This window comes from Cyanistes caeruleus, chromosome 21, assembly GCF_971803275.1.
Source record: "Cyanistes caeruleus chromosome 21, bCyaCae1.hap1.1, whole genome shotgun sequence".
In the NCBI taxonomy this organism is placed as follows: Eukaryota; Metazoa; Chordata; class Aves; order Passeriformes; family Paridae; genus Cyanistes; species Cyanistes caeruleus.
The window spans coordinates 4,650,409-4,674,501 of NC_141721.1; the positions used below are offsets into that span (position 1 = coordinate 4,650,409).

Genomic DNA, 24,093 nt, shown 5'->3' on the forward strand with positions numbered 1-24,093 from the left:
ACCTTAATTTATTTGGGATTAGGATTCCCATGGCACGTGAACTAGAGGATAATTTGGAGTAGGAGGTGTCTTCATGCTGCCCAAGATGGTCGGGAAGCTGAAGCAGAACCTGCTGCTGGCGTGCCTGGTGATCAGCTCGGTGACCGTGTTCTACCTGGGCCAGCACGCCATGGAGTGCCACCACCGCATGGAGCAGCGCGGGCAGCCCCCGCGGGGGGACGGTGCCAGGGCCACGCTGGGGACAGCCCCCAGTGCCAGCACCAACAGAACCCTGCCCTACAGCAAGGACATGCCTCTGATCTTCATCGGGGGAGTGCCCCGCAGCGGCACCACGCTGATGCGCGCCATGCTGGACGCGCACCCCGATATCCGCTGCGGGGAGGAGACCAGGGTGATCCCCAGGATCCTGGCTGTGAAGCAGATGTGGGCCAGGTCCAGCAAGGAGAAAATCCGCCTGGATGAGGCCGGGGTCACGGATGAGGTGCTGGATTCAGCCATGCAGGCGTTTTTGTTGGAGATCATCGTCAAACACGGCGAGCCCGCTCCCTATTTGTGTAACAAGGATCCCTTTGCTTTAAAATCCCTAACTTATCTCGCCAGAATTTTCCCCAATGCCAAATTCCTGCTGATGGTCCGGGATGGCCGTGCATCTGTGCATTCCATGATCTCCAGGAAAGTCACAATAGCTGGCTTTGACCTGAACAGCTACAGGGACTGCCTGACCAAGTGGAACCGGGCCATAGAAACCATGTACAACCAGTGCATGGAGGTGGGCTTTGGCAGGTGCATGCTGGTGCACTACGAACAGCTGGTGCTGCACCCTGAGAGGTGGATGAGGACTCTCCTCAAGTTCCTGCACATCCCATGGAACCAGGCAGTGCTGCACCATGAGGAGATGATTGGAAAAGCTGGGGGGGTTTCTCTTTCCAAGTGAGTATGAGCCTTCTTCCTTCACCTTGTGCTGCTCTAAAATAGTACAGTTTGTATGTAAAAATCATAGCTTGGTTTCAGTTTCTCCATTGGGCAGCTGATTTATGATGCATCTTGAAAATAAGTCATTGCTAATTAACGCTCTGCAGTCTCATATTTGTTATGTGTGTAATGTGAGAAAACTTTTAATGGTCAAGGCTAGCTTGAATTTGAATATCTGATGTCAGCTTTGCTTTTCTCTGTGCCCCAAAATAAACCTGAGCTATTTTATCTAGACTGGTGTTACCCATCCCAGCCAGATCACCCATTTGATTTTAGCAACAATATTGTTGTCAGTGCAAGAATGGCCTTGGAGCTGAGTTTGCCAAGAACATCCTCTTCCAGGAAACTGGAGAAACTTCTCCAAGAGAATAGAAAGCAGAGTTGGCAGCTTTTCTCCTGGCATGTGTTCCCAGAAGGACAAGCATTTTGATGAAAATTAACCTTGTTGTAAGCAAATCTTTCACTATTCTGTTGGGCCATCTGTGCACCTGAATCAGCTGCTTTCAGAATCCAAAATCCAGCTCTGCTTAGAAAAACTAGATGGGTGCTGTTAAAAGAAAATTTGATTTATTCTCTGCTTAAACTACTCTGATTTCTTTGCCACTGTTCACAGCTGAACAACTGAAATACAGAAGCTGTTTCATCTTTACATTGAGAGAGAAAAATGTCAATTTTTGACACTCCTACTTTTGAATCTACCAGATTAATTTTTAAAATACTGAATAAGAAGCCCTATTCCAGCAGCAAGGCCTGCCCAGTTAAATTACTCAGCTCCTGGATTTGGAATATTCAGCACTTGCCAAGTGCTTCTGAGTGAGAGGCACCTTGCACAGCAAGGACACACAGACTGTTACAGAGTAATTCTATTAAACTCCAGTTTTGAGAAAGAAAAATGGGGAGATTCCCTTTATTTAATGCCTAGGAACACATCTGTGGGTTTTCTAATATATTGTAAAGGCATTTGATTTAAAGCAAATACAAAATTGTTATCAGTGATTACAAAGAGAACTTAAAACTCAGGTAACAATTAGATATTTACAGTGTGGAAGTTTCACATCACCATTGCCACTGAGGAAACAGCCTCCACTGTGTTCCCAGGGTTTATCAGGAAGGGATCTCATCCCTTTTTTTGGCACTGTTGTTTGATAGCAGATTGAAAATGTGGAAATGTTAACCTGAAGCAGGGCACTGTGATACCTCCCTGGAAGCTGATCCACATGGGAACTTTTCCCTAATTCCTGGGGTTTGTTGCTGCTTCAGCAGCACCTGAGTGGAGGTAACTTATTTTTACTGAGATAAATGGGTGGTTGCCAAGCTTTAAGAGTCTTGTAAAAAATAACTGTGAATAATCCCATTTCTAGTAAAATATTACTGCCTTACAGCTTCCAGATTTGTGTTTTTAAAAATTAATGGACCTTTATACTGTGAAACTCAATAACCTCACTGAATTCTTGCTAATATTTCTTATTAAATCTGGTGGAATGAGGTGTGAGGAGTTGAGAATATTTGTTTCTAAAAATGAAGAAAATGGATTGTTCAAAGTCAAATGTGGCCTCGTGTTTATTTTTTCAGTAAAACCTTCACATTTAAGACAAGCGAGTGTGGACATGTTCTGGTGACCCTCAATTCAGTGTGATCCCAGAGTTCTTCATGTGCTTTTATTATCTCCCAGGAGATGATCTGGGGAAGCAATTTCTGATTTCAGGAGGCTCTAGCAATGGTGGGAAAGGACTGAGAAATGGGTGTTATGTCTGGGGTGGGTTTATCTAATCTAATACCCTTGCAGTAGGTGGTGAAATTTGGTTTTCAGTTGCAGGATTTGATAATGATTTCAGTGACTCAGGCTTTCAGGGGCTGCAGAAAACCCAGTGAATATCAAAATCTTAAATGCCTGTGTTGTGTGTTTATGGGATTCCAGTTGAAATTGCACAGGGAGAGCTTGAGATTTCCCAGTCTGATGCCCTTGTTGCAGTTAAAACCTGCTGGGTTTGGCATCCCCAGCTGTGATATTGTGTAAAAACGTCTGGAAACAAGCAGAGCCCTGTCCTTTAATCATTTTTCACTCACCTGAAACACCTCCAGATCTTGCAGACAGGCTCAGCACCCACTTCAAATTTATGCTGCTGGCTCAGGTCCAGCCTAGGATGCCTGGAGGTGTTTTAATTGTTGGAGGTATTATTTGAAAAGAAATCTGACAAGTTTTTATCATCTTGAGATACTTAAAAACATTTTGAGAAAGAGATCACAGTGTCACTAAAAGACCTTTATAACAATGCTATTACCTGCTAATAAATAGAATTGATTTCTCTCCCCTTATTTTGATTTTCATCCAGGAACACTGCAAGGGCTGTAGGGATGTGCAGTCTAGGATTTGTAGGAGTGTGAATTTTCTGTGGTTTGAATTCCCTGCCAACGTGGCTGTTGAAGGAATGCATTATGGACTCCATGCTCTAACCAGGATTGTTAATTGAGCTCTGGCCTTTGCCTAAGTGAAAGCAGCTGTGCTGACATGTAAAGAAATGTCAACTCCTCTAGAGCAATTTTTATTAGGTTTATTATGGAAATAGCTGTCTAGGCAGAATTACTTCAGAATTTACTATATTTAGTACATAGCTCTCGTTTGATTCTGGTACAGATACAGAATTATTTGGGGTTAGTCCTGTCTGCTTCTTCTCCTCCCAAATCTCAAACTCTTCCCATACCTGGAATCACTACCATATAATCAATTTTCCCAAGAGCTGATGTTTCCTTGTTTTTCTGTTTGGATTTTTACATTTTTATTTCCTCTTGCCTCCAGTCTGTCTTCCCTCACAGTCTTCATTAATTCTTTATCTGAGGAATCTTTCCCATAAATTGTTTTATTTTCCTTCCCACCTTAACTGAAAGGACAGAGAAAGATTTAACCAGACCAAATGTGGAGCAGTGGATTTTCTATCAGTGCTTGGAAGCAGCTAAATGTAGTCCCTGCTATCAGACACCAGGAAGTGTTTCATGCTGAGGGTATTGTTAGCAAAGACTAAAATGACAGAGGGACAAAACACACATTCAAAATTCGACATCAGGATGAGAAATCCATATGTGACAAATTTAGGCTCAAATCTATCTCTAATACCCATTTTTATTTTTGGGGGGTCCAACAAGCTCTTAGCCAGGCTCATTGCCTGGTTCTCCCAGTATCATCCTGATTTTAAGTGCTCAAATCAATTTGCAGTTGTGGTGAAGAGGTTTTAGGCTTGGTTGGCTCTGTCTGAGGACCATAAATCTTATTTTTTTCCTAACATCTCGTGATAATTTTTTCCTGAGTGTCCCAATCCACCTCTGGTCTCCTGTTGTGGTGCTTTGGCTTTTGCCTTTGAACTTCTGAATCTCAATTTTTAGCAGCTCTTTTCTTGCTAATTTAATGTGGAGTCAGATGCTCATCTTCTAATTAGAAAGATCACCAAAAAACCCACTTTTAAAACCTTTAAATTTTCCATCCACACTTGTGAGCTCCGTCCAACAACCCTCAGAAGGTTGAAATTTAGTCACAACTCCCTGGTCCCAAAATCCCCTTCTGAGATCCTGCCTTTGGTTTGAGTCTCTGGTAATGGTTGAAGAGGACAAAGCTGAAAATTCTGGGGTTGTTTTAGAGGTTTTATTTTGTCAGATCCTTTCCAGCTCTCATAAAACACCAATCTGAAGGCCCTGCTTGCCAAGACAGTTTCCTTATGACCATTTCCCTGTCTGGTTTGTTCTTTGTTGATTGTATTGCAATTATTTCACCTTACTGACCTTCCAGCCTTGGATGACTGATTTCCTTCCTCTGGTCTGGGAGGACTTTAGTTCTGATGAGGAACAAAAAAGAGGAGCAAGATGAACTCTGGTGACTGGTGTGTGCTCAGGATCAGGTGTGAGGCAGACAGAAATATTCCTTTTATATGTCCAATAACATCCAAACTCTTTCTGGGGTCAGAAAAGAAGTTTTAAATTATTTAGAGTAAAAACTCAGAGAGTTTTCAATTATTCAGCCTGAATTCTGTTCCAAAAATAAACACAGTAAAGAAGTTATGTGTCGTACAGTTGTAAAGACAGAACAAAGCAGTGCCAGATTTCTTCCCTGGAAAAAGAAAACACAACAAAAACACTCCACAAAAGTAGAGCAAAAATGAAAATTACATTAGGACTGTTAATTAAATGAACAAGAAATCAACTATTTTCTAAATATGACACTGATTGTGCACTTGCCTTTAAGATGTATGCGAAGGCCAAATAGTCAAAGGAATGGTTATGACAAATATTTCTGTACTTTGTAGCTTTCTGTCATCTTAGGTCTCTCTTTTATTAAACAAATTTAAAAAAAAGTGAACCACAGAGTGGTTGTGAGAAGAAATAACACATGGATTAGAATTTAGAATAAAACTTTTAATACATCCTAGACAATTAAACAGCAAATGTGGGAAAACAGATTTATATGTACATGTGGGTTTACTTTTCACTTAACAGCTCTTGGGCTTTCTCTGCTGCTTTTATGGAATAAAGGAGTTGTTTCAGCATGTGAAAACTTTAGAGCCTAAACCAGGCAGCATCTGCAAATATTGTGCAAATTATTCTCATTAAAACTTCACTTCCCATCAGCTCTGTAGAAAACATGAAATTATGAGAGGGAAAGAAGAATGGGAGGAAAAAAAACCAAAGAAAACAAGCTTAAGGTCTTAGTGCTATTGAAGAATAATTGGTTGGAGTGGAAACTATAAATTATTTTTTTCTTCTTTCCCAGGGTTGAAAGATCCACTGACCAAGTGATCAAGCCAGTGAATGTGGAAGCCCTGTCCAAGTGGGTTGGGAAGATCCCAGCTGATGTCCTGCAGGACATGCCAGTGATTGCCCCCATGCTGGCCAAACTGGGCTATGACCCCTATGCCAACCCCCCCAATTATGGGAAGCCAGATCAGAAAGTGGTGGAAAACACAAGGAGGGTAAGGTTTTTGTGTGTTTAATTATTGACTGAATGGATATGAGCTCTAGAGCAGGAGTCTTGTGTTTGGTCTGGGGATTTGAAGTCTGTTTCTAATACTTTTTGCTACTTCACAATGTGTTTTCTTTGGGGGAAAATGAAAGAATTCTTTGCTTGGTGTGTGGAGCTGAACCTCTTGAGAGCTGCCCAGAAAGTTGGGGAACTGGTTAACAGTGGAAAAAGCTTTCTTGTCAGGATTTCAAACTTGATGGACGAGCTCAGCTTTTTATACATGAGGGTTGGCAGAAGCTCTGTCACAAAATTATACCCCAAATACTTGGTAGAGTTTGAAAAATGACCCATAGAAAATAGCCCACGATGATCAAAATGTCTGATTTTTAAATTCTTTGTAGAACAGCTCAAACAGCTCAGAGAAAGGTCTGGTGCTGATTAACCTAAATTTAAGGATTTGGGTCTGAATTTAATGTTGTTGGAATTTGAGTAGTTGGGCTATAGAGCTGTTTATCCCTGGAGGTATCTATTGAAAAAGTCATTACCATTGTTGGAAATAGAATTAATAACTCTGCTTCTGTTCCTTTTGGGCATGTATAGTTTATTAAAAGAAGGTGACTTTTGCTGCTGCAGCAGAGTAATCAGGGGGGAAAAAAAATTGAATTAAACAATTTATAAGGACTGTCTTCCACCAGCCTTCTGATCCTTGGAATAATGATGGGATAGATAGGAATGAAAAAGGAATTTGGGGGTTTGTGAAGTCTCTGAACATTTTTGCATTATTTCTTTTCTAAAAAAATTTCATTAATCATTAATTAGTGTAATAAAGGCTGGCAGCTTGATTGTTTTAATTCATAGCTGATAGCTCTGCATGGAAAAAGTAACCTACCCTTTTTGGTTATAATTTATAAGTTCCCTTTTAAAGGTTTACAATCAAATTAACTTTTCTGCGCGCAGTTAAAAAAAGTGTTCAGTATTAAAAGTTGCAAATTGTATTGGTTGTATCTCACTGATAAAACTGACACAAGTTTTTACAGCCTGCTGACCTTTCTGAGGCCCCCACCTGTGTGGGGCAATCTCAGGCCAAGCTGTAAAAATTGTCTGGATTTCTGTCACTTCTTGAAATGGATTTGATTTCAAAACATAAGAGAGGAATTCAGGTAATAAACAAAGCCAGGAGCATCTCTCTAAAGAAATGAAAACCTAATTCAAAGGCTGAGGGTTTACTGAGGCTTTTTCCAAGTTTGCTTTGAAGGATAATTTGTTTGTTTACCAATGCTAAGAGCAGCTGTTAAAAACTGAAGCTGATCTAAATATTGCAGACATATGGAACACTCAGTAATATTTTGGCTGCTATTTTAATTTAATAGCTTTACTTACAGCCCTAGACAGCATTTTAATTTGTTGTTTATTGTAGTACCCAGTATATATTTTTCTTGTCACTTGTTCTTTGCCAAAATTCCATTTGCATGCATAGTTTGTACAGATAAAATGAGGGAGGTGCTCTGAATGAATGCTGAAAACAAGAGAGTTCAAGATGGTTCATCTTCAAAACTTAGAATATTCTTTGAAAATAGACCAACATAAAGATTTCAAACTGTTTCAGACTCTGGTGTGTAAGTTTGGCCCATCAGGGATGGCTCTTGTGCAGTTTCCTTTCTCCTCCAGGAACTTGTGCTAATTTATTCCTTGCTGCTGTAGCCTGGAGAAGAAAGCATTTATTTAATTGGATAAAATAAATAAACCTGGGTTTTTCCAGCCTTTTGGAGCTGGCACTTGGCAAGTTAAGATCCTGTGTATTCTGAGCTGGTGAAATTGTAAATCACTGTAGCACTTCTTTTACTTTCTTTAAATTTCTTCACCTGGGATAGCCTTTCACAGAGTTTTGTACTGGATATCTGGAATATGGATGAAGCTGTTCAAAGAAAATGTTTCCAGAATTGTTCTTCAGTGCATAGTAAGAATATCTGGATCTTGTTTGTAGCCATTTATTGGCTCTTTTTGTGTTTGGAAGCATCTCTCTTATATTTATATTTGTGTTTGTGGTCTCCAAGCCTTTAAAGTGAACACAGAACTTGAATTGTATTCATTGAAAACAGATAAAGTTCAGACTTCTAAAGCTGAGCAAAATCTGTCCCTTCTTGGAAAAGACCACAAATTGCTCTTAACAGTGAAAATAATGCTCAGCAATATAAAGCTGCTGCTCTCAATCATGGAAGTGAGAACCAACTGTGTAAAAATTTCTAAAAAAGGGGCTGGTACTGGAGAAAAATGGAAAGAAATGGTTGCTGTGGTGCAAAATATTAGTTTTCCTAAGCTTTCTGAACACTCAAGTTCTGTTCTTTATTCCTCATTTCTCCTTTTCTGTCCCCTGCTGGTGAGTTCCATATGAACAGCTCAAACATCTTTTTTTTAATTCAGTCTGGAGACAAAATGATGGTTTTCTCCAGCTAAAGGACAGTGCTTAAATTAGAAATGCTATCTCTTTGTAGGTAATGCAAAGGAAGTAATGGTCTCTGCTAAATTTGGATTTTTCACTTGCCTGTAACCTGTGTAGGACACCAAAATGCTGAGGTTTGGTTTCTGTGCTCCTGCAGCACAGCACAAAAATAACAAGAAACAACCTGGGTTTGTACTTTGACCCCTCTGCTTTTATTGGAGGAACTAGCAGAGCATGAAGGGAACTCCATCTCTTGTTGTGTTGCTCTCCCAGTGCTGCATTAGGAAATAAAACATCTCTGATGAGATCTGCACTGGGTGAGCCACAAGTTCAGATTTTTCTGGTGTTTTCACTAACAAAGCCATTAACTTTTTGTTTGTCTGTTTTCTGTTAAGACTGGCAATATTATCTTTTCTGACAGTTTCTCTTGTCTCAGTAAAGGAATGCAGAGCAGAGAGAGCAAGGTCTGGCCAGGGTTGTGCTGCTCAGCAGATCTCTGCATGTGACCTCTCCAAGGAGGGTGATTTTCACTGAACATGTGGTTTTCTTGTAATTCTGTTGTTGATCTATTAATTTTTCACTGCAAGGGTTCCTTCCTTTTGATACATAATTACTTGTTGTTCCCCCGTATAGTTTTAACAAATTCTACATCCTGAGGACAAAGGAAATCGACATCCTGAAATAAAATAAGTTTTCATCTGCAAATTATGTAGAAAATGCAAATAATTAAGCTGTGTGTGAGCTGGTAGCCCAATCTCCATGGGGTGAAATACATTCACTCCTCATTAGAGCAGCGTGTGATATGTCCTTATCAGTACTGTGAGGTTGTGTCAAAGTGAGTTTCAGCAGTTTGCCAGAACCCAGCAGAAGAGGAGAGAGAGCAGCTCCCAGCTGCAGAGCTCTGCCTCCTGCCCACGAGAAGCTGCACTGTTGTGTTATGGTTGGCACAGTGGTTTCCTCTCCCATCTGTAATGAATTACATCAGATTTTCTTTGGCATGTCCTTCCCACTAAATAAATTTGTATTCTTGGAATACACACTTCAGTAAGTTCTTTTAACTTCTTCATGAAGTTGTGCTCCCTGTCATGGAGAGATCCAGAGGTGGAAGTTGCAGAATTCCAGAGAAAGAGCTGTGGCTTTCACCAGGACTGTTCAAACACAGTGATTCTTCTCCTGACAGCCCAGAGCTGTTCTCCAGCTCTGGTTTGTCTTCAGCTGATGGTGTTTTATGTTCAGCTGATGGCAACATCTGGAGATAAAAACAGAGTTTACTCACTGTGGTCTCATTCCTGATTTAAATTGTGAGGAACCATCTCCTGTTCCAAGTCAAAACATCCATGACAACCAGGATTTCAAGAGTTTGTCTTTGAGATTTTAAGGGCAGGAGCAGTCTCTGATAAAGGTAAAAAGTGTATGTATCCTAAGGGATGAGGAAAATTGTGCTGTCAAAGGTGTTTGAGTGCCCAGCTGCTCAGGGCCCTGCATCTCCATTTTCACTGATGAACCTGGTCATAAAGGCATTTGGCTTTGGGGGCTTTTTCTCTGATATTTAAAACAAAAATCTGGGGGTTATTCCATCTTTTTTTTGTGACCACAACAGCAGACTTTCTCAGTGTCCTCTAAATTTATTGAATATTCCATTTAGGCAGTGTTTCTTCCAACATGTGGATTCTCACATAGTTTTTCGCCAGAGGTGCTGCTATCTAATTTTTACAACAAAAACAAAACCCCAAACCCTTTATCTCTGCATAAATGTGATTAATAATACATAAAGAGAGTTATTACCAACCAAAATGCAAACTGAGGTGTGGTTGCAAGCTGCCTTTTGGCAGACATTGCTGGGCCTGTGTAAGATCCTGCTCACTGTGCTGTCCCTCCTGGGTAAACATTTACATCCCACATGGCCCTGCCTTGGGAGGTCCAGCAGAGGTGAAGAATTGTGTAAACCTTTAAAGCTGCCTTAAAAGTTCAGAAAAATCTGAAAGACTGAGGGTACCTCCATGTGCTGTGCAGTGGTTCTAGAAAGGATCTCAGCTCTGCTTTTGCCAGTGTTCTTGATTATTTTTTTTTTCTTTTACAATTAAACATCAACAGCTGTATACTCTGCAACATGTTTTAAAGTTTACCAAGCCCAAGCACACTTGGTTGCAGAGTGACTTTTACACAAAAAAATCCCATTATTTTTGTGTGCTGAAACTGACCAAATATAATGGGACTCTTTTCAAAGCAGACTGGAAAGTGGGTGAAAATAAATGCTTTAATCTTCTATAAAAAAGAATAATAGGTTACACTTCTGTTCTGAAGTTCTCCCTGTGTGTTTAGAGGGGTTTTCTCAGGCAACTGGATGTGAAATTTGTTTTCTGATCTCTTTTTGAGTATAATATCCGTTCTGTTTGGCTATAAGAATGTGTTTTGGTTTTTTAATAGAGCAGCTTGAATACTGCCAACACTGAACAACAAACTGACACAGGCTTCAGATCCCCCTCTTCTGGAATTCCATTTGGACTTGCAAAATAATTCCCTTAGAAATGGTAAACACCATTTCTTCTCAATTTTACTGAATTCTTGCTTAGACTGGAAATAATTCCAATATCCTGCTTCAGTCTCTCTAATGCCACTGTGAGTGATGTGTTTTACACTTACAAATTGGTCAGAAAAGGATTGGGAATCTGAAGCCTCTTTAATTTCTTTGGCTGTGGATGGAGTCATTGTTTTTAGAATGTCTGGATTGCTGTTGATCCCTGGGTTTTGATTCAAAAGGGACCATTTATGTTTTTGGAATTACTTTAAACCAGTTTTTATGCAGTCTCCTCCTGACAAAACCAGCCCTTAGGTAATGTCACTTCTGAATCAAAATTTGTGTGTTAAACCTAGTCTTTGGCCTGCCACTGCTTAGATTTGCCTTGGTAAATTGTGCTGTGTAAATGCTGATAGTTTCATGTGAATATAATATGAAATACCTTCAAAACATTTGCTTTCCAGTGACATTATTCTTTTCAACATTGCTGATCTTGACTATCTGTTGTTAGATGTTTATTAGGGGTAATGGCTGTTCCTGCAAAGGTGAAGTTTATAGAGCAGACAAAAATCTAGATGTGTAATATAAAAATTAGACTGAATCATAATTCCAGGAGAAGGAAAGGAGGAGGATTCTGGAGAGAGCCTTGGGTTTGGTCCTTCTGGTTCTGGATCAGTCACAAAGTGCTGCCACCATCAGGATTAACTGTTTTTAAGGGTTCCCAGAAAAGGTGAAGGTTCCTGTCTGTTCGTTCCAACATCAGCACCGCCTAACAAAAAATCCTGTTTTCTCTTGTGACCCTTGCTGAGGTTATTCTGTAACATTTTTGCTGTGATAATGTTGTTTTGTAACTTCCATTCCTGTTCTCCAGGACACAGCCTGCATTTTAATGGTTTGGATAAAAGCAGAAAATGAGAACTCCTCTCCTTGATTTATAAATATTTATAGTGGAGCAAGGCTCCAATAGCCACACACCGCATTTCTGCCCAGTGTGACTTTCCTTAATGCTCCTTTGGGAATGCCAGTGGCTCCTAGCTGAATACAGATGAGAGCTGTTCCTATTTTATCTAAACCATGGAATATCAGAGTGCCACAACGTGTGTGTGTGCAGTAATTCCTGCTCTCAGTGAAGCCTGGTGGTTTGGATCCCAGGGATGGATTGGGATGGGAATCCAATTCTGAGTCCATCCTGTGAGTCACAGGATCTGCTGGGCAGGAAATTCAGAGCTGACTCAGCTGCAGTCCCAGGCCACTGCAGAATATTGACAAGCTGGGCATGGCTTTGTGTTCTGGTCATCTGCACATAGGAGAGCAGAGAAAATTGTAACAAACATGCCCTGACTTCCTGGAGCTCCTTCCTTTGACGCAAAGCAGGGAGTGCAGCTCAGAGCGAGGCTTCAGAGGAGCCCCATTTCCATTTCATGGCTTTAGGGAATTTTTCCAAATAGATTTGTGCCCTTTTTTATTTTGAAATGATTACACAAGACCACAGTCGTGACATTGGGATGATCAGTCTTTATGCTTCAGTAGACAGGATGGTAAAACTCTTCAAGTATACTTCAGTGTTGGAAAAGTAAAAAGAGCAGATTACGTTTTTTTATCCTTTGGAATGTTTATTCTCAGAAGCAAAGAGCTTTTAAAAATGATCCTCTAGAGAGAAGACAATATGTTGCCAAAATATTTAATGTTCTAGCATTAGTTGATGCTAACAACACAAAAAAAGCTTTATTTTTTTTTTTCCTTTCCCTTAACAAGCTCTTCAGCATTTTAAACAATAGTGAATGAGAGCTTTAAGTAGTATAATTTTTTGTTTGTTTTTCCAGGTCTATAAAGGTGAATTTCAGCTTCCTGACTTCCTCAAAGAAGTGCCACAGGTACAGTATTGAATTAATTTCCTTTTTGTGGGTGTAGCAGCAAATTATATCGAGCAGCCTTTATAAACAATTTCTTCATGAGCTTGATTTTCTGATTGATGGCAAGATTTGCAGATTATCCATGAGATGGAATCTTGAACTCGGCATCCCAAACCTCTCCTGAATTCATGTGTAACTCCAGAGTTAAGAGTGGTGTTTGTTAACCTGAGCTGCCTGAATATTGCTGTGAAATGGAAGAAAAAATTGAACCTCTTTTCTGGACCAGACTGCAAAGTTTGTTACTTGTAGAGGAGCTTTATCTTTTGTTATCTTGGTTTAAAGCAAGTCTAGTCCAGAGGGCAGAGTTTATAAGTGCTGAGAGATTTTAAAAATAAATAGAGATATTATCAAAGTCAACAAACCCAGCCATGGATAGGGATGGTGTTGATTTAACAGTCAAGTGTGCTATGGAACTTAAGGTTTTACTGAAAATTCACAATTTGGTACTCCCCAAATGCTGTTCATTGTCATCAGCTCCCTAAAGGACCTGCAGAAAAAAAACAGAAGAAAAACCCTTATTGTGAAACTCTCAATGTGAAGTTCTCAAACTGTAGGATTTTGTGGATATCACAGAATTGTGAAATCCCAGAATGGTTTGGGTTGAAGGGACCTTAAAAACCATTTTTTTTCCACCCCTTGCCATGGGCAGGGACACCTTCCACTATCCCAGGTCGCTCCAAGCCCTGTCCAGCCTGGCCTTGTACACTGCCAGGGATGGGACAGGTTAAAAATACCAGGAATCTACCACAGACAAAGCATTTTGACTTCTCCGTTTGTTCAAATAAAAATGATTTGATTAAAAAAGAAAACTGATTTCTTTTGTTCCAGCCAAAGAAGACAGTAGAAAGGAAGTCTCGTGGCAAGATAAAATGAACGTGGATCAGTGAAGTGGCATAGCTGTAGTGTGTGTTTCATGTTTTCAGAAAATAACCCTGCTGTGGCCACCAAATCTTTCTGAGCAGCCTTTGTGTGATCTCTAATGTGGGCTTGGCTTTTTCCTGGCTGTTTGCCTGCTTGGATCACTCAGTGCTCCTGCTTTGCTCAGCTCTGGAGAACCATCCCAGCCCTGTTGCTGCCAGCATTTTGTCCCTGTCACTGAGTGTCTGCTCCATGTGTGCTGCTGAATTCACAGGAGCCTGCTGGGGTCACTCCTGGGGCTTCCACATGGGATTGCTGGTGGGATTGCAGGATTAGCCACAGATGAAGCTGCAGGAATAGGGTGTGCCTTAACAGGAGGGGAAATATTGCTGAGAGGATTTATGGAAAATGCAGGGAGATCCTTCAGAATTGAGCACACCGTGTTTAGACGGTGTGCTAGCAAAAAAAATTCCATGATTTTGAATAAATCCTGGGTTAAATCCTTTAAATCCTTGTTTGCATACAGTATCAGTTAAATTATGCTGTTTGTGATTTTCAGCTATCCCAAAAGAACTTGGGCCACTGTGACTGATAAATTCCTTCTTCATAGGATAAGGAGGTTCCTGCTAAATTCCAGGAGGTGGATTTATACAATTAACTTGGTTTAAGTACAATATTTGCCAAAATCTGAGCAGATTTACCCATACCCAGACCACCTAAAAGACAAAAATAAGCACTGTAGAAGAGTAAAAGAATATTCCTTAAACCATAAAATCTTGATCAAATTGATGCTGATATTGTTCTCATTTAGTGTTAACATAATGTAACTAAACAGCTCAAAGGTTTGGAGAACAGACATTGGTACTGATATTTTTGTCCTCTAATGTAAAATAGCTAATTTAATTATTTTTTTGACAGACTGAACCTATGGAATAGAGGATAAAATGGACATTTCTTGCACAGAAGGTAATACAACAGCATGGTTTAACTTCTGTAACTGCATGGGTAAGATAAATATGAAGATACATTTTTTAAAGGAAACTGCTAAAGATTAGTTATTTTGTAATATTTGATTTAACATCTCATAGGCAGTTTTTTCAAAAAGCTGCATTTTAGTCACTGAATAAACACTGACAGAATTTTGCAGGGAGCTGAGTAAATTCCAGACCAGTTTGAGAGGAATGAGAGATGCAACATTTCCTGTGTTAATCCAGGATTTTTACTTGTCAGCCCTGCTATCAGATGTTCTGGCCTGACAACAAAAGATGGCAGAATTTAAATCCAGTTTAAAAATAGCCCAAAGCAATGTGTCCTACAAATATCCCCAAAATAGATCCTTATGTGGCCATAAATATAAACACCCTAAATATAGCCAAAAGCACTGTTCTGTGTAGAAATAATGGATCTAAAAGCTTCCCAGAGATGAATTACAGGCCTTCACTGTGAAATCAATAGAGAAACCATCCTCTTTTCACACAGTCAATGTTAAAATGACTAAAGCATCAACCTCATTTTGCCACTTAGCTCTGAAAAATGGATTTCAACCTGCAATATTTCTGTCTAAAGCTCCTGCCCAGTTTCTGAGAAACCAAACTGGGAATTTCCCAGCAGTAACTTCCCACTGGGTCACAAAGGTTTGGGTTGTAAAGTTGAAAATCAGTATATTTTTTTTGCACCATGCTCCAAGCAGTCTCTCTAATGATAAAGGATGGACAGAGCAGCCACATTCCTTAAATACGTGGGATTTGTCTCGGCAGTGACTTTCCACCTGCTGAAACAACAGTGGCTACTCTTAATTCTGTATTATTTGTAATTCCAAAATGCTGTCCAGGATAAAAAGCTGAATATTACCAGGAAAGCTCCAACATAACTTTATTTCTTTTCCCCTAGGAGATCAACTGCTGCCTTTTCCATGGGAATGATCCCTCAGGCCTGGCCCCTGGGATCAGTGGTGTGCTGCTCATGGCCTGTTCTCTTCAGAATGTTCTCTCCTGTTTCTTTCATCCTGTTTTTGTTCTGTATTTTGCTGTTGTGAGCGCATGTAAACCTTATAAAAAAAACAACAAAAAAAAAATCACTGATGTTAATGTAGAACTGCATTACATTCGCACAACTATTTTTTTAAGGTTTTAAAAAATGCAAAAGCAATGCCTGTCTCTGAAATTGCTCTTTTGTTTTAATTACAGGGCTCCATCTTCAAAGATTTTTTTTTTTTGTTTCTTGTAGCAGTTTGGTTTTAAATGTATGAAGCTTTCAAGAGTGCTCTGTGCTTGTCCTGAAAGATTTTTGGTGGAACAGTTTGTTTAATTCATATGTGGAAAATGTTAATTATCTTTTATTTAAAAAAAAAAAGTTGATAAATTACATGTACAATTGCAATTCAATGATCTTTTGTATTTTATTTTTCAAAATAAATGCTTTAAATGTGATTTTTGTTTATTTATTTATTAATTAATGGTTTTGCTTCCAACTTAAGATTTAAATAATTTGAGATATTGATGTGAAGGAAGGTACAATCTCATGTCCTGGGTTTGGATCTTATTTTAAGGTTTGCAATTTAAGCATTTGTTTGCTTTTAATATCTGGGTGATGAAACAATAGTAAATTGGAGTGTCCCACTGAGAAGTATAACGTGAGATTTGTTCACTGCAGGAAGAGGCAGGTAATTTTTAGACTCTTGAATTTATTCCTCAGAAACAATTTTGTTCAAAGATGCTCTGCTAGGGGAAACTGCTGCTGTGAGTTGTATCCTAAAGTTTCGATCTTTAGGATACAGTGTGAAACACTATTATTTCCTTTAGGTATTTTTGGGATGGTTGTTATGCCTCGTTTTCTGCTCCTCCCGGTGGTTCAAGGTGGTGAAGGTGGTTTCAACCTTCCCCACTGGTTTTCGGAGGAGTTCTTGCCAAAACATTTGCATTTCCTCGGATTCTGGATCTGACGGAGTTTTTGCTTTTCCTCCGTTTCTCCGTTGCTGCGTTTGGGATGTTTATAAAGCCCGCTGCCCTCACGGCTGTGTGCCGTGCCGGAGGAGGATTTCCCCGCTCCCTCCCACACGCGGTCCCGGGGCCTCCCCTGCTGCCGGCTGAGGGCAGCGCGGCCGCGCTGCTCCCGAGGCCGCTAATTAACCCCGGCTAATTAACGCTGGGCGTTTCCCTCGGAGCTGCGCGGCACTGAGGGATAACCCCCGGTGCCGCTGCCGCTCCCGGTGCCGCCTGGGCGGCTCCGCCCGCCGGGACCCGGATGGGCCCGTACGTGACGCGGGGCCGCGGCCGCTCCCCCGGGCCGGAGCGGAGCCGCAGCCGCGGGCGGGCACCACCAGGTGAGCGCGGGCGGGGACAGCCGGCCCCGCTCCCCTCATCCCCTCCATCCCCCAGGGGGCTTTCCCCGCGGCCGGGGCTCCGGTACCGACCCGCGGCAGGTGAGGCAGCGGCGGGGAGGCCGCGGGGCTGGAGGGGGTCGGGGGGCGTGAGGGGAGCGGAGGGACCGCGGCCGGGACCATCCCCTCGCGAGCGGTGGCGCCGGTCAGGCTGTCACCCTGGCAAGGCGCGAGGTGACAGTTAATTATTAATTAGTTATTAATGAATTATTGGTTATTTGCCTGACTCTTGGCTTGCCCGCCTCCTGGGTTTGTGCTGCCCCATCCACCCGCTGTGGTGATGTGTGTGTGTGTGGTGCCTGTGCTCCTCACAGCTGTCAGACAGCTCTGAAAACTGGAATTCCGTGTGAGGGGCACCTGTGAGTGCAGCCCCAGTGTCCTTCACCCACTGGTCACTCCCAGCCCCAAGCCAGGTGTCCCTAATGTCCTGCTCCTGCCTGGAAGGTCCCTGTGATGGGGAGTCCCATTCTACCCACCCACACACCCTGTCTTAGCTCTGAGTGCAAAAGTTGAGTTACACTGCTCTTTCATCAGACTCTGTGTCGCTGTTTATGACTAGAGATGCTGGGATTTTACAGTCCAGGATTCTCCAGGCCAATTTATTTCAGCTCAGAGATCCCAGCCCCTCTTGCAGGATGTTTCTTTGCTGTTCTGACACTGATTCATTGGAATTTACTGTATCTTGTGTCTTTTCCCTCTGTGTTCACACAAACCTTTCGATCATCTGTGTCTCTTGAAGCTGGTGATGTAGACACTTCTAAATAAAGTCTCATTCTACCCCAGTTTCTCTTTAAAAAGAGGGAGCCTTCCAACAATCCACTTGGTTATCTCCCCAAAAAGCACATCCCAAGGAGTTCAAGCAGGAGTTTGTGTGGGACTCCTGTATGATGGGTTCATTCATCAGAACCTTGCTGAAAAAGCCTTTGACTGTATAACCATCATGTCATTTTTTGCTGGCATGTACTTTTTTGGGGTTTGTAACTTTGCCAACACTGGTGCAACCTCAGAAAGTATTTAAGAAGAAGTTCTTTAAACCAATGTGGAGAAGTTGAGGGAACAGCAGAGCCTTGAAAAGCTTTTATAAATCTTAGCATCAAGCCAAATTCAAGGGTTGCTGCCATTCCCTGGTGAATGAAGTCAAACTGGCAGGGCCAGTTCATTTACTGAGCTTTCTTTACTGCGTGTGGGACACTATCTGAGTTGTCCCCAACAAAGCTCCAGGAAGCAACCCCTGCTTTTAAATGACAGGTGGAAGGACTGGAAGGAGGCATTTCTAGTAGAGTTGGGTGCTGCTGATGTGTGGTTCAATCAAATATTTGACTTAATGATAATTTTGTTTATTGGTGGTGTTTTCCCATTAACTATCTGTTGATCTAGACCTAGATGCATTTGAAAGTAAAATGGAGATATTTGCTTAGTTTAAATTAATAAATTCTGTAAACTTAATGAGAGATTTAACAAAGGAATATTTCTGCACATAGTTAAAAATAATTATTGCACATGCTTTAAGTGCAAAGAAGAAGATCAGCCTAGGTTTGGATGGGGCTTAGAGCAACCTGGTCTGTGGATCATGGCATGATCTTTAAGGTCCAGTTCAACCCAAACTATTCTGGGATTCAGATGGATGTGTTTTCTTCATGAAATGCAGTGATTAACTTCTGCTTTTCTTTTAGGAGGACTCTGCTCCTGTCAGCACAGCTCTGTTTCACTGCTCCCTGGGTGAACAGGTGAAGCCAGCCTAGAGAGGAACTTCACTCACCTTTTAATGAACATCAAAAAACAGGTTCAACTTGTCAGTCATTTGTGTTTTTATTGCCACTAAGCTTGTCCTCAAAATCCTGGCCTCATGACGGTCTGCTAAACCTCATTATTGAGGGATTGTTTTGTGTGGATGTTCCGATGGCAGAGAAGCTTGGTACTCCTGACTGGAACATAATTAATGCTGTCTCATGGCTTTTTTTTTCTTAAACCTTGGTGTCATATTGAAGGAGATTATGAAAGAGGGAGACAAATCCCTTTTTCTCAGACCTCTAGCTCTGTTAGGGAAGAGGCCCTTTTTGGTGCAGTGCCAAATGGATGAACTTACCCCAGAAACCCATTCTGTGGTCAATAATGCTGATATATTTAATGGAGTGAATGTTTGTTCACACTACACTCCATTTAAGTGAAATCTAGGGGACATCCTTGAAAAATGCAGACAAATAACACATTTTTCATCAATCTTGTGTTCTTTTAAGTACTCAAAAGAGAACTCGAAATAGCAGCCAAAGCACTGGTGTCAAGTGGCAGCTTTATAAATAATACATTCACAGTAAATACAGGCTCACCCTCAATTTTTGACTGTGCATCTTATAAATGCTGTTCTGCAAGCTCTTTCTGGTTGATAATTTGTTTACCTCCTTAAAGGAATCCCCAGCAAAATGATCTTTCATTTATATTTTGCCTATTCTTTATCTGTGAGGCATAGCTGAGTTGTTTTGATAATTGATGTCAGAATAAACATTGTTTTAGGACAAATATTCAAATTGTTCATAGGGTGTGGCCCTTCAGAAGCACTTCCATCCTTATTTATCTGCCTGTGCAGTGGACTGGGGTGGAAAAATGATTATGAACTATAGAGGAGAGAAATTAAATCCCTCTCTGAGCTGAGCCAACCCTCTTGACGAGCTGCAGCTTAAAGAAAAATGTTTGGAACTTCACAGTAGCCATTTATCTGTGTTTATTAGAGTGTTAAACAGGATCTAGAATTCATCTCAGAATTCTGGGGGAAGAAGGCTGTGGGCACTCCCACAAAATGTGTAAGCTTTGGTCTGATCAGGTCTATATAAAGTACCTGTTTTGCTCAGGAGCATCCCAGGTCTGTCTGGGTTCATTCTCTCTGAACTCAGTATTTCCTCTGTGAGCTGAGATCTAACTGTGCACAATGACTGTTAGCAGAATTAATAAGGCAGAATTTTAAAAATTTATGTCATTTTTTTTCTTGCTGATTTTGAGGGAAAGCATCCTTTAATCAATAAATAAACGCGCCAGATGTGCTTGTGCAAATAATCCTCCTCTTTCTGTATTTTATAGTGATTTTAGAGAAGGTTTGGAGGTAGATAGAGCCTCTGGTAGTGGATTGGCTTTTCTAGGGAGTTGTGATGCTGCTGGAGACATCCTGGGAACAGGGATTTTACATAATGCAGTGTAAGGAGAGCAGCGGGGTTTCTCTTTGCTACTCTGCTTTTTCAGTTACCATTTTTATCGTGCATTTTGTCAGTGCATCCCATCCTCCCTTTGGGGATGGACCGAGAATCCTTGTAGGTGTTGAATTCAATTGATAATTAGCAGCGCCATAAGGGGAGTTAAATATTTGTCCGTGTGTGGTGTGATGTGATGCAGCGGGTAGGGAAACGCCCGCTTTCCCTGGCTGGTGAGAAATCCCGGTTTTCCCATTTCCCAGGGAATTCCAGCGCCCAGCCGAGCCCTCCCCGTGCCCGCTGCCGGCTGAAGGTGACAGACGGAGCCGGGTGTCGCGTCCCTGCGTCCCGCCCCTGGCAGGGCCGTGTTCCTGCATCCCGCCCCTGGCGAGGGACAGGCTGGGACAGCGGCCACCCAAATTCTCCCAGCAAATGACATTTTCCTGCAAAGCCGCTCCGGAGCCAATCGCTCCCTGCACCGCGCAGCCAATGGATGCCGGGCTCTTCCCAGCCCCTGCCAGCGGCTCCGCGGCTGGAGGGCCTCGGACCAGCTGTGCCAGCGGCGTTCCTGCCCGCAGCCCTCTCCCGGGGCGCTCGGCATCCCTGCGCCTCCTGTTCCCGGGAATAACGCTGCCGCTGGCAACGCTCGGGGCGACGCGGCCGCTGCGGGGAGCGCCCCGCTGATCGCGGTAATTCGGGTGGTTAATTTGGGTCTCCCTTCAGCACTGCCACGGCCTCCTACCCAGCAGAGCTGCTCCCCAGAGCCAGAGGGATGGTGGTAGTCACGGGGCAGAACAAAGTGAGTGCCACCCCGGATGATGCCATGTCGAGCTCGGATGCAGAGGATGATTTCCAAGAGCCGGCCACTCCCACCGCCACCCAGGCAGGACAAGCGCTACCTCTGCTGCCTCAGCAGGTAAGAACTCACCTGAGCTGGGGATGATCACGGCAGCACTGACTGCTCAGGTGCTGAACAATTCAGGATTTCCTTGTGGATATACCCAGCGCACTTAACATGTTGGAATAAAACGAAGTCTCTTGAATTTATTTGTGTAGCTTGGCAGCTTTACTTAAAAGTTCCATCCAGGTTTAGACTTGAGATATGCAATTAAGTGTTTATTCTGGTACTTAAGGCATCTTGGGGTGTGATAGTAAGATTTTAGGCCTGATGTAAATAAATACAAATATTTTCTCAGTGTATAGTATAGTCTAGTTGTGTGAAGGAACCAGCAGAATTGACCTGAGATTTCTTCCCTTTTTTTTCTCTGTGTAAGGCTGGGAAAGGGGTTTGGTTTTGTTCTTTTCCTTTCCCCAAAAGAGCCAAGAAGAAGCATTAATATCTCAAATATCTGCTATTCCAGCTGAGTGATTTCTGCTGTTTCAGATTCCCAACTACAACTAGACCACTCCCTGATTCCTCCCAGCAGCCAAAGCATCCACATTTTTACCCCTCAAACCTCCCTGATTTGTGGCAGTGGGGCAGGAACCACACATCTGTGGCAAAGCTGCAAGTGCCTTTTGGGAGCTGTGCTGGACAGAAGGCTCCTTCCTGATGTCCTGATTGCTTTTGCAGTTCCCAGAAGTTGTCCCACTGAATGTGGGGGGGATGTTTTTCACCACCAGACTGTCCACGCTGCGCAGGTACGAGGACACCATGCTGGCAGCCATGTTCAGCGGCAGGCACTACATCCCCACGGACGCTGAGGGCAGGTACTTCATCGACAGGGATGGCACCTACTTTGGGTAAGTACAGATCCTCAGGGCGAGCTTTGAAAGTTCTTGCTAAAAACTTATTTTTAAACTTGTTTTTAACCTTTTTTTTTCCTTCTTGGAGTTAAATTATATTTGTGCAACATTTAACGTTACACGCCTTCAACCCATCAGAGGAGTAACTGCAGTTAAAAACTCTTTGTTGGTTGTGAAATGGGAAAGGAAAAACAAGAAATGCTTTGAATTTGTGCATTGTCTCCCTAAGAGTATCTCCTTTCAAGGTATCAAGTTGTTTTGATGGTTTAAAGAAGTGTTTGGTGTTGCTTTACATAGGAAACTCCTTTGCACAGCACTGGGTTTTAATTGATATTCAGTATCTGCAAGGAAGAAGGAATGGGAGGAATGAATTGAGGATTCTTACACAGTTGAAAATCTGATATTTTCAATTTTTAAACAGGATATAACTGCTAAAAAAAAGCACAAGCCCTTAAAGAATTAATATTTCTAAATTGTTTGTTGGTTGTGCCAGATTCCTTCACCTCCAGGATTCCTTCCTAAGTACTCAGCTTTGATTTTATTTTTAGTTAAACTAACCATGATTACTAATGCTCTGTTTGAATTGAGGTGAGATTGCTAAAAAAGGTGATCAGTGTTCATGGGTTCAGGTCTTTGCCCAAAGCACGCATTGCAATTTAGCCCAAATTTCTTGTTGCTCCTTTCTAAACATTTTCTCGTTATCTTCAGCAGAAGAGCCTTGAATTATTTTGTTGTACCATAATCTGGGACAAAGATAGACTAAGCCACTGTGTTTATTCTAAAATAATTGTTTCTTTACATGAGGCAATTGTTGGAAAATCAATTAATTTGTGATTTTATCAACCTCAATTTGAAATAGAACTGGAACAGAGAGCCAGGTTAGCATGTGCTGTATTTGTTGTCATTCTAAGATTCCAGTAATGCTTCTTTTATTTGATAAGGTTTTACTGGTTAATACTTATAAAGTGATTTTTTTTGTTTATTTGATAGGGGTTTTGTTGGTTAATACTTATAAAGTGATTTCTTTCCCTTTCAAAAGATCCTGTTGCTGATCAGTGTTTCAGAACTACAAGGAAATGTTCTTTCTCTTTATTAAAAGTTCTGATTATTATTCTGTAAATGGCCCTGATCTGTGAGGAGAAACCTCCTTTGCAGATGTCCCATCCATTCAGCTGGGTCTGTGTGCAATAAAATGTCCATGAATGTGATTCTCTGGGAAAATGCAAAAGTTTATTTTGTCCCAGACCTAAACTTGAAATGCAGTGACCACAGTCTCTTTCCCATGAAACACTCTGGCCTCTTTTGTGTTATAAATGGTTTCCTCCACACTGAGTGTTTGGTTTAAAATCCTCTGATATTTTTTTCAAATGAGTTTTGACATCAGCTGAGGCAAAATGTGAAACGATGGCTTGGAAACCTGAACGTGGCAAACGGTTTTACAAACAAATGTTGGGAATATGGCTCATTTATTTCAGTTACTGTCTCAATAAAGCAAACAATGAATATCCAGCATTTCCTCTCCGTTCCCACCTGCAGCAGTTTTGGCAGGAATGTGTTTCTTAATGATATTTTTGCCCTTTTTTTTAGAGACATACTAAACTTCCTACGATCTGGTGACCTGCCCCCCCGAGAGCGAGTGAGGTCAGTGTACAAGGAAGCTCAGTATTATTCCATAGGACCCTTGCTAGACAATCTAGAGGATATCCAGCCTCTTAAAGGAGAAAAAGTTAGACAAGCTTTCCTGGGCCTAATGCCATATTACAAAGGTAAATAAACAAAGTAGCACTGACTGTTTCTTCTAATGGGATTCCAGGGTTAAACCTCATGCTTTCAGTCTGCTCTCAGCTCCCAAACTGATCCCATTGCAGCTGGGAAGTTTATTCTGTGTTTTTCATGCTGTTTGGATCTTTGAGGTCTCCACATCCTGCTGCATCCCAGGGTGTGGATTTCTATGCTTAAAAGGGAGCAAGATTAGGCAGTAATGTTAATAAATGAGAGGGTTTGTCTGCATTTGTTCTGTCAGGACTTGCAACTGAATAAACTTGGCCTTGTAGCAAGGCCAGATAACTTGGGCATATAATAAGGCCGCCAAGTTCACCAGATAACGGAGATTGATCTGATTTTTCTATATTTTGCCACATGC

At 41.6% G+C, this 24,093-nt stretch overlaps 3 protein-coding genes across 9 annotated transcripts in view; all 3 read left to right on the forward strand.

Annotated features, from left to right (window-relative positions):
* Positions 1–119, forward strand: part of CRCP (CGRP receptor component) — a 41,806-nt gene extending 41,687 nt beyond the window's left edge. Inside the window, exon 7 of the mRNA XM_086859637.1 lies at positions 1–119. Within this exon, the coding sequence (XP_086715763.1) occupies positions 1–62 (62 nt within the window). The 3' untranslated portion in view covers positions 63–119.
* Positions 74–16,075, forward strand: TPST1 (tyrosylprotein sulfotransferase 1). Of its 2 annotated transcripts, XM_086859623.1 has the most exons (6): positions 74–930; positions 5,729–5,927; positions 12,699–12,749; positions 13,617–13,692; positions 14,565–14,612; positions 15,537–16,075. In XM_086859623.1, the coding sequence occupies exons 1-4, from the start codon at positions 74–76 to the stop codon at positions 13,659–13,661; spliced, it is 1,152 nt and encodes a 383-aa protein (XP_086715749.1). In that variant the 3' UTR covers positions 13,662–13,692; positions 14,565–14,612; positions 15,537–16,075. The 2 variants fall into 2 exon arrangements, with proteins under 2 accessions (XP_086715749.1, XP_086715750.1); XM_086859624.1 differs by lacking the exon at positions 13,617–13,692.
* KCTD7 (potassium channel tetramerization domain containing 7) overlaps positions 14,576–24,093 on the forward strand; it is a 15,965-nt gene continuing 6,447 nt past the window's right edge. The window contains exons 1-7 of one of the 6 annotated variants that reach the window (XM_086859632.1): positions 14,576–14,612; positions 15,537–15,597; positions 18,699–18,808; positions 20,098–20,211; positions 20,928–21,120; positions 21,778–21,947; positions 23,538–23,716. In XM_086859632.1, coding sequence (XP_086715758.1) covers positions 20,977–21,120; positions 21,778–21,947; positions 23,538–23,716 — 493 coding nt within the window. In that variant the 5' untranslated portion in view covers positions 14,576–14,612; positions 15,537–15,597; positions 18,699–18,808; positions 20,098–20,211; positions 20,928–20,976. Of the gene's footprint in view, positions 14,613–15,536; positions 15,598–16,699; positions 17,068–18,698; positions 18,941–20,097; positions 20,212–20,927; positions 21,121–21,777; positions 21,948–23,537; positions 23,717–24,093 lie in introns of those variants that run through there. The other 5 variants (XM_086859630.1, XM_086859636.1, XM_086859631.1 and 2 more) reach the window with 5 other exon arrangements.

Coding starts and splice junctions, on each gene's coding strand:
- TPST1 (XM_086859623.1), top strand. CDS start 74: ATGCTGCCCAAGATGGTCGGGAAGCTGAAGCAGAACCTGCTGCTGGCG. Junction 931..5,728: donor GGGGGGGTTTCTCTTTCCAA/GTGAGTATGAGC, acceptor CTTCTTTCCCAG/GGTTGAAAGATCCACTGACC. Junction 12,750..13,616: donor TCCTCAAAGAAGTGCCACAG/GTACAGTATTGA, acceptor CTTTTGTTCCAG/CCAAAGAAGACAGTAGAAAG.